This window comes from Solanum lycopersicum, chromosome 8, assembly GCF_036512215.1.
Source record: "Solanum lycopersicum chromosome 8, SLM_r2.1".
Classification (NCBI taxonomy): domain Eukaryota; kingdom Viridiplantae; phylum Streptophyta; class Magnoliopsida; order Solanales; family Solanaceae; genus Solanum; species Solanum lycopersicum.
In genome coordinates this window covers 45,979,591-45,993,361 of record NC_090807.1, presented here as the reverse complement: position 1 = coordinate 45,993,361, position 13,771 = coordinate 45,979,591, and the positions used below count along the sequence as shown (strand labels likewise).

Sequence of the window (13,771 nt, the reverse complement as noted above, 5' to 3'; positions counted from 1 at the left end):
GATAAGCCACAATAACATTTGTTCACACAACCCTTTGTTGTCTATAAATAGAGGAATTTCCTCTCATTTTAAAGCAACAAAAATTATGATCTTCTTCTTCTACTTCCGCAAAATTAAATATTCATGTGTTTTGCTCCTGTTGAGTGACTTACTAATACCATTATTTTCGTATAAATAGGTTGGTGAATATCATTCCATCATGAGAGAATGTAAATTTTAAACCTATGGTATTGGAGGGGAATAGTTTTCTTAACGGGACTTTATACATTGAGTGGACTCAATTTTTTCCATTCTATTTCATTCTATTTTTACATATCCTCGTATGTTTTGTTACACTCATTAATTAATCCAAATGATATAAATTATTATTTTTGAGAACATGTTTTAAACTCTATCGTTTATGTTTCTTCGAAGTTATTGTCTTTTGTTATATTGAACATATACACATATAGTACGTATATTCATTGTGCAGAAAATAATTATTGTACTCAGTTCCAAGAATTCATGATTTGATATTGTATAATAAATTTTATAATTTAAAAGTTATATACATAATCTTACATATTATCTATATTTACCTAGATATGAACTTTCTCACTTATAAATTGAAGAAATTCATTATGCAAGTTTAAAACATATAATTGCTTTCATGTTCAAGCATGATTTCTTTTTTGAATATGTTAACAATTTTTTGAATTTTCTCCTCAGACATAAAAAACAATTGTATATCTATGCAACTTAAATATTTTTTATTATGAAATGTATTTGTTTACACTTTTTTTTCTTCTCCTTTTAATGTTGATTAAAGAACAAATGATTTATTATTTCGTAAACAATTCATTCATTAGAGGTTCTTGGGTTATGTGATAATTGTTAGGACCGGAAATTAGTAGGTGTATATGCGGAAGCTAGAAAAGTGAATCTCAAAAGACTACAAGTAAGAAGACAACGAGAAATATACCAAAAGACACAAAGATTTAACATGGTTCGGTCAATCGACCTACGTCCACAAAGGAGATGAGCATTCCACTATAAATATGAGAGTACAAAATAGAGAGGGAAACAACCTCAACCAATTCACTCAGAATACATGGGAGGTTCACAGAAGTGATAACGTATCAAGCTTGTGACCCACAAATTCTCCCTCTAACAAAAACTCTCAAAGCCCTTAAGATTATATTGTGAATGCTGATTAAGTTAGAAGGAACATTCCTCTATTTATAGTCCTAAACCTTTTCCTACAAGAAAAGGATTAGTCAATCCAAAACCTTTTCCTACAAGCAAAACCTATTTATGGTAAGAAATTTAGGGCAAAATAAAACCCAACAATAATAACTAATAATCAAATTCATGTTGAAATATTTCTAATAATAAAGAATTGTTTGCAACTTCAAAGAAATTATTATTTTTGACTGTGCTTCCCTAGTTTGTAAAATAATTCATATCCTTATTTTATTTACCTTTTTATATTAATAATTGAAAGGATAAAATTCTATGGAACCATTCAAATTCATACGTAATTAGTTTATCAAATCATCCATATCGTTATATGTTTCTCCTTCTTTACAAATCCGCTTCCACCCCCAAAATTGGTATCAGAGCTAGCTAATTAAATAATTATGGAAAAACTTGAAGCGACAGATCTACAAAAATAGGTATACACTCTTAAATTTATGAGTAGCTAAATAGATTTATTCCTAAAAATCTCTTGTTGATTATAATTGTTTATCATGACTTAATAATATTATAATAAACATCTTTAGAAGGTTTGCTACAGAAATATTCTTGGAATAAGTATGCCAGACTATGCCATCCTAAAAGTTGAAACCGGTAGGCAAGAAGGCCGTTTAGGGGAGTAAACAAAGTTGAGGCGCTGTTAGGGTAACTAATCAAAGAAGAAAGCTGTAGTAGTGACTAGGTTCCATCTCTTTTATCTCATTAGTTAATTCAAGCTCTTTATCTTTTTCCTTTTGTTTTTGCTTAGTTTCATATAATAATTTTAACCTAGCTAATTCTTTTTCTAATTCATCTATTCTTGCATTTTTTATCTCTTCTTAATGTTGTACTTCTTGTTTTGCTTGTATGTTTATTTTTTCAATTTGTTTTGATTTGTCTATCTCTTCATTTTCTTTTGTTATTCTTACCATAGCTGTTAAGCTATCTTCTAATTTTGCTGTTTCTTTTTCTAACATTAAATATAGGTTATTTCATATTTTCTTATATCTTCTTCCTAAATTTGAAAATATTATTTTTATTATCATTCCGTCTTGATTTTCATATGTCTTTTCATCTACAGCTAATTCTTCTTTATTCATTATGATTTATGTATTATATTATGTTGTAATTCATATTCAAGACAATCTAATTCTAATTCTAACATAAATATAACTTTTCTTTGTGCTAGTATTGATTTATTACATGCTCCTGCTAATATATTTTCTTCTAACCTTCTTTTTCTATGTTGTAATTCTTGTTCTTTTTCAGTTATTTTTTCGATTAATTGTTGTTTATATTTTTCTTTGTTCATACTGTTTTTTCAAATAACAAACATATTTGTATTTTGTTTTCAAAATTATATTTATCAAATGATTTTTTTTTTATTGTTATCTGTTTTGATAAGTTGTGATAGTTCGTATTCTAATATAAGGATTTTAATTTTTCCATATTTTTTGTACCTTTTTATCTATCTTGGTTTTTGTTATTTTAGTTTCTTTGCTTGGTGTTGTATTATTCTTCATAAAATGTTTTCCTATAATATTCCCTTTTAAGTAGATCTAATCGTTGTATTTCATTAGCATTGTTTATAATATATTCTAGATGTTCAACTTCTCGAGTTCTTAAATAATTGAATAAATTTTCATTTAGTAGTTTTTCATGTAGATCTATGTCTTCTATAGTTTTTACCCAATATTGTAAGTATTCGTAATTTATCATTGGTCTCTGAATATATCTATATTGTTTTATAATTATGAATATTTTTATAATTAATTAATAAAAAAATTTCATATTGTTTTATAATTATGAATATTTTTTTGTATCATATATTTTCTTCCTACAAAGCACCCCCAAACATTTTGAATATTAATAATTAGTTGTGTTAAAAAAGATTCATAAGTTGTAAATCATATTTCTGTAGACCTCTAATGATTCTATCATTCTAGATTCTATGACCGCAATAGTGTATATTCATTTAGAAACTCCACAGTTAGATATGATATTATATGATATATATATATATATAAAAATTATTTATTTATGGTCGTCTTTAACTACAATGTTCCTCAATTTATATTTACGTTTAACTAAAAGTTTCACTCTGATCCCACTTAAACTTATGATATATATGCACTCTGTTATTTAGTTTTGTTTATAAATACTTAGTACCTTTATTATAATTATAATATTCCTATTATGTGCAATTGTTTCATGCGATATAGATAAAAATGAACATTCTTAGTCTCAAAGTATTCATTTATGGTTTGTAGTATGTGTGTCCTTATTCAGGGACATGGTTTAATTGATTCTCTCCTTATTTTGGATTTCTTTTATGACTAGTTTGAGGCCTTTCCCCACCATTATTTTTTATTTATTTTAGAGATTTTCTATATCGACCTAGTTTCTCAAGTCGTGATGAAACATACAATAACCCAATAATAGCTAAGTTCATTTATACTCTTACAAATAGTGAGTTTAAATGTAGAAGTAGACACCAATAACATGAATAATAAATAATAAGACAAAAATAGAAGCAAACAAAAACTTATATACAACCGAATTCCTTACAGAACCTAGAAGTCATAGGTACAGTTGTCTAATATGAAAATACAAGTCCTAAAAGTGGAAAACAAGAATCCAACTCATAGGCAAAAGGTTTTCTATTTACACACACATAAGGATACAATTTTATCCATAATACTAAGTGATCACCCTCGTCACTTATTCCAAAAATATGTATGGAAGGAACAAACAATCACAACTAGTTGCTGGTACTAGGAACTGCATCATGAAATTTGTGTTGATCAACTAAATATAACTAATTATTAGAATAACTCATAAACACTTAATTTTTCTATTAAAGGGATGGACACGGAATCTGAAGTCTCTTTAAACATGTTGAACAAAAGAGGCTGCATTTACCATTGATCATGATAAATTTAAAAATAATGAGTAGAGTACAAAATTTAGTCAACACATGTTCAAAGACATGAATTGTCTCTTTTGTAAGGGTTAACACAAATAATCATATGCAAATACTACAAAGGTTAACCATCTATTGATAGGTCATGCACGAAGAAGAACTGTCATATTAAGTACCTTGCTCCGACTAACAGACATTTATTTCTCTAAAATTTAGTCCCTCAAATGTAGCTCCTCCTCCAAAAGTTGAGCAAGTTCTCAATGTAATTTAATCTTGAATACACATTTTATTTTGTATGGTACATCAATGAGTTAACCCTCTGAACCACCTAATTGCACCTGGTCCACCTTTGCGGGCCGAACAATGACATTGTCGCTTAGGATCAATAATCATATGAGTCATCAACTTGTTGAAACATTCAAAGAATTCCTTGAACAAACAACTTTTTGATCTCCTCTTTATTCATTAATCTAAATTTGGGTTGTCATCAAATTCATCCTCATTTAAAATATTATCTTCATCGCTTTCATCATTAGGAAAATCCAATAAATTACATGATCCAACGTTATTACAGAATTCAAATTTCTGAACAATTGGATGACCACAAGTACTATTTTTATTTTCCAATGATTCTAAAATGGAACTTTGATGAATCCCTCACTTTATTTCCTATATTTCTCTTTTCTCCCTTCTTGTCCGACTTCCTATCACAAACAATCCACTCATCATTTGTAGGAGAGTTCAGGCACAAATCTGAAATACCAACATTTTTCTCATCAACCCTACATATTTTGAGAGTAGAATGATGCTTTGTTGATTCATTACAAATCATTCTAACCATTTTATTTCTGATGGAGCTCATATTAGTATGAACTAAGTAAATATTAGACAAATCAACTGAAAAAGAAAAAAGTGAGAGTTGAACTTTCTTGTCTCGCTACTTTGACTTTTATAACATTTTAGATGCTACATTTTGGTCACTACGTGAACTTAATAGGAATATTATTTATACTTAAATTGAATGGGAAAAAGGAAAACAAAATGTATAATATCTTTAAAGGGTTTTCACACAAGTAAATATTCATTTTTTACCGGATTTTCCTTGTTAGGTCAATTTCTTTTTTTAAAAAAACATAAGAGTTTATTAATTTCTATATATTCTTATTTTATTTATCTTTTTAGTTTAGATAAAAGAAAGGATAAGAATTCATGAAATTATTTATATCTTTCTTTGATAAAACATTTTAGGCTAAAGAAATTAATGAATAAAAATTTATAAAATTACTCGTATCCTTATCTCATTTACCTTTTTGGTTTAGATAAATCAAAGGGTAAAGGTTTATAAAATACTTCATATACTTCCCTAATTAATTTTTTTAGTCATTCCTATCATTATCTTATTTACCTTTTAAGGTATGCTATATTAAAGAAAAAGATATTATGTAATCATCCATAATCTTAGCTAAATTACAACTCAAGATAAGATAAATTAAAGGATAAGTGTTTATAAAAAGTCTTATTACATCTTAACATCAAACAATCATGAAAATAATTATATTTGTTTATACTTATGAATAAATTTTTGTATAATATATTTTCTTTCTAAATAACACTCGAACTTCTTGAATATTAATATTAATTTGGGTTAAAAAATATTCATATGAGTTTTGACTCATATTTATCTATATCTTAAAAAAAATCATTCTAGAGTATCATAAGCACAATGATGTATATAGGCTGAGATACTCTCTACTAAGACACGATATATATTTATATATTTTAAAAGTTCTAACATATATGATCATATATATATCCCTAACTATAAATTTATACAACATAATTTTCACATATGCATCCTCTACAAATATGATTTCAAAAATTAAAATCTTATATATACATTTTTGTTTGAGAAATATTTTTTATGGTCTTTCACTACAATATTCCTCAGTTTTTATGTTCTTCTAATTAACCTTTTAATACTTCAAATTCTTTCAATTATGTCACTTTTTAGCAAACCCAAATCAAATCACTGAAGTTCTTCATCTCTCCAAATTTTTCTCTCTAACTCAGCGAAGAAGAAGGAGAAGTGAGAGCTAGGGTTTGGATTCAAGGCATTTTCTTCATATAATATCTTGGGGAATCTTAGTAAATGTATTGTGATCCTTTATCATGAGTTATATTTCTTCCTAGAGTCTATTCAAAGTAAATTTTCAAAGTGTTCAAGTTCATGAGAAACCTAGGGTTTTACTCAATCTCATGGATTCTTTCTTCAAAACCATTTCAAAGAGTTCTTCATGTGAAATTATTATTGTATTGGTGTTTAATTTATGATTTACGATGAAAATATTCTATGAACCTATTATTTATCTCAATTCCTAAATTGTGCCTATATGATGTGGATTTGTGTATCATGAAATCATATGATTGAAATATGTCTAAATTGTTTTGGAATATTTAATTGTGTCATTATCTATGCCTTAATTATGTTAAATTGTTGATGTATTGATGTTTTGATATTCATGGCCTTGAAGGCAGGTTATAACTAAATTATATTTTGTAGTAGAATGTGTTAGACTATATATTAGTCAATTTGAAAGGTGGAGGTGTTTACTTACTAAGTATGTGAATGTGAATTCAATGAAATTAAGGCGATCATGTCTTAAAGGTAGTTGTGTGATTAGCGAAAGACAATTTCTCAGTTTTACACTAATAAATAATGATAATGAAGTGTGAAGTGTTGTTTACTAGTTATTGGATATCTTGAATTGGTAGTCTTAGTCATTCCATTCTTGTATAATGTATAAATCTTGACTCATGTCTTAATGTCTTGAATTGGTAGGACTAATGTTGGTATCCTTCAACGAATGAATGAATAATGAGGTAGTTTAGATTATGTCTTGAAGTGGAAGACCTATTGTTAGTATCAATGATGACTCTAGGTCTGAATGTGATTTTTAACGTTGAAATGGTTGAGCTAATGGTGGTTACTCATTCTTGTGTGAAATGATGAAACTTGAAAAGGTAGACCTAATAGTGGTGGACCATTCTAGGAATGTTAATGAGTTATCCATGTAATGTGCCTTGGGTCGGTAGGCTAAATGTTGGTGACCCTCTCTAGTAAGATAATGTATGATAATGAAACAAATCTATGGGAATATAGGCTAAGCACCGAAAGGATAAGGTAAGATGGAAGTTCTCCCTACCTTAGGTCGGATTTCAATGAACGTGTTACTTATCTCTTAACTGTGTTCCCTCATATCTCTCGCTAGTGGATACACATAAGCAAAAGTTTATGGTCTGACCTTCGATAGTAGACCAATTCTTTCTTATGTGGGATTATATGAACACCAGATACAATGATCTAGTTCCCCTGGTCTATGTCAAATAAATGCATATTCCAATTATGTGAGATGTGCATAATGTTTTATTGAGAAGTTATATGATGTGTGGGTGGTAGTATGAGATTTTATCTATGTATTGCATGATTAGGCTTTAAGAGTGTTATAGTAATTTCTCTAAGTCTAATTGACTAATATATGAAAGTTCACTAAATGAAGTAATTGAAGTATGTTGACTCTCAATGGCTTAATGTTATATGCATGTTATACTTGGGTTATATTATGAGTAATTTTTCCTTGTCATGCCTATTAAATTGTTATGTCTCTTATGGATAGATATGGTGTAAAGTTGAACAGGGAAGAATATTAAGTTCACTTTCAGTCTAATCTAATTGAGTTTTAGTTCCGCACTATTTTCTGTATATTAAATATTATGAATACTCTGAGTCTTGTATAAGATCTTTCGGGTCGAGTACGTTGTGTCGCATTTAGGGCCTACACTCGTGTAACATTTTATATATCAAGGCTATTATTTCCAGCTACCGAGTGATGTTTTGGTTTTGAGGCCCAAATGCTATCAATGTAGCTTTAAGGCCAGGCTGACTTCTTTGGTATTTGGTTTTGAGTATGTTAATATTGTAGTCTTAGTTTTCTGTGTAATTGTCGGGCTTATCGAGGACCATTTGGGTTTTGTTTATACTTGTGCATGAGTATACTTTCTAGACTTATGGGGTCCAGTTAGGTTTAGTTCAAATGTACTAAGATTAACTTTATCATACCTGTGTGCCTTATTTATTTCAACGCATACCTTTGTTTGTGTATAAATTATATGTTTTTCTTATTGTCTTTACCTTTTTTACTCTATCGAACTACGATGCCTACTAAGTACCTTGATTTGGTACTTGTGTTGCACTCTGCATCTTTTGTGTGATGCATGTCTTAGTACCAGCTACCATCTTTAATCAATCCTGCCATCTTTTGTATCTTGTGAATTTTCGAGATGCGGGTGAGCACTTTGCGTCCTAGAAATTTAAGGTTTGCTCAACTTTTCCCCCATTGTGAGTGTTTTACATTTAATAATTTCAAATAATGCATTAAATAATTTATTTTAATTTTAACTTGTCATATTAACAGTTTAAACAACTTTCGCACCAAGTATCACTTGAGAAATTTAATATTTACAGAAGACTGTCAACAACTGTGTACATGTAGTCCCTCTTGAACAGCAAATGAATAGTTTTATATTGTATTCAACCGGTTTTCTAATATTATGGACAATAAATAAATTTTTTTCATTTAGATGGATTCTATGGTAAGTTCACACATTTTTCCAAGAGAAACCACATAGTTTTTATCATAGTATTATCGTAATTCCGATGGATACGAAACTTTTGCTTTGAATTCCTTTTACTTCTTGACCTAGTTATTCTTAAATAAGTTTAAACATTATCACACCAACAAGTAAAGTAATACCCATTAACTTGTTAAGCATTACTACCATATTTACTAAAGTGCAAGTGTAATCATTTCGTATTGAACTATTATCCATATCTCATGTTTTTATAAGTTATATGACAACCCCTATTTCTTTTCCTTCTTTTCTCAGTGGTTAAGTTGCTTCTTGCCCTTAAATTATATTCTACCACTGCTCTCTTGCATGTCCAACCATCTTCCATATCATCCTCTTTAAGTTTTCCTTTGATAATTCGGTTAGTTAGTGCTAAGTATCTGTTATATTTATTTGAATTGTATAAATTACTTACCTCCAATGCATGTATTGTAACATATTCAGCATATGTTGGAATTGTATTGGCATGTAGAACATGAATTGCAATTATGTTCAGTAACTGTCACATTCATCCTCTACCACGGATCCTCATTTGTATGCCGAGTTATCTGAACATGCATAATTGTAAGATATTAAATTTATTTATTTTAATAAATAAAATGTTGCGGGTGGGTTGCAGGTACTTCCGTTGTTTTACCAACTAAAAAATGGTACACAAATTGTGTTGGGCAAAATAATTGAATGGTCTTACAATTTTACGAGACATTTATTTGGAGGAATTGGGTGTCATTGGTCGGAGGGCGGAATACAAATCTTAAGGTGAAGAAGCACAACATCTGTAGTTAATTGGAGTGTTCCTATATCATTTTCATGTCGTAAACGTAGATAAAAATAATAACATAACATGTAAGACATGTAACCCTACAAAGTTAGCACATTAGTTGTTTTTAGTTGCAGAATTTAGTATCAAGGCAAACAGTAAATGTCGAAAGCAGCAATATCGAGAATAACTGCTAGGGTAAAGTATATTGTATAGAGAATTTCGGGAAAGATAAGCTTGAAAATCGATGGGCATGGATAATTTTTTCATCAATAAGAATTTCATGTTGCTTTTGTAGGAAAATATATTCTACAGGGAATTGCGTACCATTTATACAAAAGAAAATAACGTCATATTAAAGTAGTGGTGCACCGGTCCCTTTTATATTTGAGATGGCAGCGGCAGATCATTAGGGTCACAAGTGAGAGGACAAGAAGATGCTTTATTTTTGTCATTTAGCTTTTTCATACACATTCTAAACATGACCTGACAAGTCTGTCACAGATTTAAATGGTTTCATCATTCCTTTTTGTTTAAGAAATGACAAGGTGGGGGTCATAAGATTGATGGTAGAAGTTGTATTAAAGGATAATGGAAGACCTACCTGAAACAAAACTAAAGGAAAGTAAATACAAAGGGGAATGCATAATATTTAGATTAACCTTAGCAAGTTTTGCAAGAGACACTTTTCTTGTTATTGATCTAACAACTAAAAACATCACAGAACTTCCCTATGCTCGCTACCAATCGAAAGTTCTTGAAAATGCATAGCATGAACTTAAGTCTGACTGACAAAGCTATATCTTATGCTAAGTTGTTGACTTAAATATAAGAATAAATCCCAACTGAGAGAAATAGGAAATGCTTTATTTTGTTGGTTTTGCTTTTCTGTATATTATCAAATTATGTACCGGACAACTATTTCATTGATCAATATACTTAATTATTACCGATATATAAAATATGATGAAAGGTAGATAAATCAAAAAAAGGGGCTGATTTTTTTTTAAAAAATGGATAGAGAATATAATTTAAGGATAGACAGTGTAATCAAACATTTGTTAGAAAAACTATATATGTACAACATATCAATAATATGTTTATTCACTTGAGGGGAAGGTCGATTACAGGAAGGAACAAACACCAACTTTGGAACGTATTAATTAGACAAGTTATTTGTAGTTTTGATGATTTGACAAACTTGGAGACCTTGTAAAGGTACCAGTTTCGTAATTGAGTATTGCAGATGAAAAAAACCCAGGGACCTAGTAGAGGTGTCAGGCTCTCATGATGAAGAGCCAGTTTATTGTCAGCTGGAGACGGTACAGAAAGTAGGTGCACAGTTCCTGATGGTGTCAGAAAGTGTGACTTTTCCAACCAATGGCAAAGAGGTTTAGGAAAGTGACTTGTCCATACAAAAGACACTTCCTATACATTTTGGTGTAGTTTTTGTAACTTGATAAAAACTTTTAAAGAACTCTTGCAAAGGCTACTACAAAGCAAAGGCAGAATTATTCCAAGAACAACAACAATTCTGGAGCTTTTCGTCTAGTTGGTTAGAAATACATTCTCTTGTTCTTAAACTGTAAAACATTCCCGAATCTATAAAGAAATCGGTGTGTAGTGTTAAAAGTCTAGGTTGTCCAGGTGGGATAGCTTAGTGGGTAGATAGTTTTCTACTTAGGCTTGTTAAGCAATAGAGGACTATTGCTTAACTGTGAGATTGATAACTCTTTCTTACAGTTGGTGTAATCGTGTTTTACTTTTGCTTTTGAAGATTAGTGAAAACGATTGAAAATCCTGTGACACAGGTCGTGGTTTTACTCCCTTAAGCAAGAAGGTTTCCACGTAAAATCATAGTGTTGATTTTACTGTATTTTACTTTTGTTTTATTCTATCAAGTGGTATCAGATCAGGCACTATCTTTTTGGTTAACACCAAGGAAGTGATATTTGCTCTTGAATGACAGCTCCACTTAACCTCAAAGAAGGTTAGTCGTCAAACAGACCTCCTCGTTTCAATGGATATTTCTACAGTTGGTGGAAAGTTAGAAAGAACGATTACCACATGGTTGAAGACAGCGAGTTATGGGATATTGTACTGGATGGACCATTTGTTCCGATGATGAAAGAAAAGGATGGAGAGAAGACTATTACTGTTCCAACTCCTAGGCAGAAGTATGATGAAGCTGACATGAAAAAGATTGAAAAAGGTTTCAAAGCTAAAACTTTTCTTGTCTGTGGGATAGGACCTGATGAGTACAACAGAGTTTCAGCCTGTGAGTCTGCTAAAGAAATTTGGGACTGCTTAAAGACTGCACATGAAGGAACTGAACAAGTCAAAGAATCTAAGATTGACATCCTTACCTCACGATATGAGAACTTCAAAATAAAGGAAGGAGAAACAATACATGACATGTTCACCATGTTTTATTCCATTACAAATGAGCTGCAAAGTCTGGGTGAACCTATAAGAATGACCAAACAAGTCAGAAAATTGCTTCGAATTCTTCCAAAGTCTTGGGAGAGCAAGGTTGATGCCATTACTGAAGCCAAGGATCTGAAGGTGCTGACTATGGATGCTTTGATTGGTAATCTGAAGACTCACAAGATGAATCGAAATTACGATTTATCGAAGAAGGAAGCCAAGAATGACAATTCATTGATGATGAAGTACAAATCATATGAAGATTCCAGTGATGATGATATGGCATATCTCATCAGCAGATTTCAAAAAATTGTGAGGAAAAACAAAGTTTATAAAAGAGGAGTAAATGGTACTCGTAATGCTACTCAAGGTGATACTTGCAACAAGTGTGGAAAAGCTGAGCACTTCATCAGAGAGTTTCCTTTGCTGAAGAATGAAAGCAAGGAACATCAAAAACCAAGAAATGACAAAGAGAATAGAAGGGACCTGGTACTCGGCAAGAGAGATCGAAAAGCTGCTGCAGATTTGGTTGTCAAAAAGGATCTTGCTGCATGGGGTGATTCCTTAAGTGATTCAGAAGACCCTGATGAGCCAAAAGATGTTTCCATGGTTGCTGTACAGGAGGAGGAAACTGTCTTCAATGAAATTTTTGCTCTCATGGCTCACACAGCAGATGAAGAAGAGGACAATCAGGTAACTCTTCTAGATATGAAAAATGACTTGGATAAATATTCTCTTAAAAAATTGAGAACTTTGGCAAAAGTCATGATTGATTCTGTGATAGAGTTAACATCTGAAAAAGACACCATGAATGCTGAACTTGACAGTTTGACTGAAAACAAAGTTAAACTTGAAGAGAAAATGTCAAGAATGGTGTCTCTAGAGTCAAATAACTCTGAACATAAGAACCAGTTGAACCAGATTATTGAAGAAGCTGAAAAATTGAATGGTATGTCTAATGGTTTGCAAGCTGAAATTAAAGAGAAATTGAAAATCTCTGAGAAAAAACTTGGTGTGTCGCTTGAAAAGAGTAACAAATTAGAACAGGATATTGTTAAACTTAAGGAAGAACTTGAAAAATCCCTTAAGTGGACAAAATCCTCAAAGTTACTGTCAAATGCAACAAGTTAGAGTAATTTCAATAAGAAAGGACTAGGAAATCTGAACATCACTCATCCTTATAATCCTCACAGTAAGTATGTGTTTGTATCTGACAATTTGCTATGTCTTCACTGTGGTAAGAATGGACATTTGAAGAGTGAATGTTCTAGCTGGAGAAACTCCCGTGAAAGGTTCTCTAATTATGCTGAAAGGCAAAATGTACCAAAGGAGAGACCTGGTCTATCAAAACATGTATCAACTCACACACTTTCAAAGAAAAAGTCTGTCCTTGCTCCTATGTCCTTTGTTAGAAAGCTTCAAAATCTACCATATTGGACTAAATATAATCTTATCACTACTTTGTCTGCCACAGGGAACTCAATCTGAAATGGGTTCCCAAGCAAAACAAGTGATTCTTAGTGCAGGTGAGTGAGAGGAGCAGCAGTCAATGTTGGTATATGGACAGTGGATGCTCTAATCATATGACTGGTGATGTAAATAGCTTCCACTCACTCAAGACACTCCAAGGAGGAGGTGTCTCTTTTGGTGATGGTAAGAAGGGGTACATTTTGGGAGTTGGCAAAGTAGGAAGATCTGTTGAAGATTCAATTGACAATGTGTATCAAGTGGAGGGGTTGAAGTAAAGCTTGTTGAGTGTG

General features: G+C 30.9%; 1 protein-coding gene across 1 annotated transcript; it reads left to right on the top strand.

Moving 5' to 3' along the window:
- Positions 1 to 11,651: 11,651 nt before the first annotated feature.
- LOC138337975 (spindle pole body component 110-like) lies at positions 11,652 to 13,142 on the top strand. Its single transcript, XM_069288422.1, has one exon. The coding sequence runs from the start codon at positions 11,652 to 11,654 to the stop codon at positions 13,140 to 13,142; it is 1,491 nt and encodes a 496-aa protein (XP_069144523.1).
- The last annotated feature ends 629 nt before the right edge of the window (positions 13,143 to 13,771 follow it).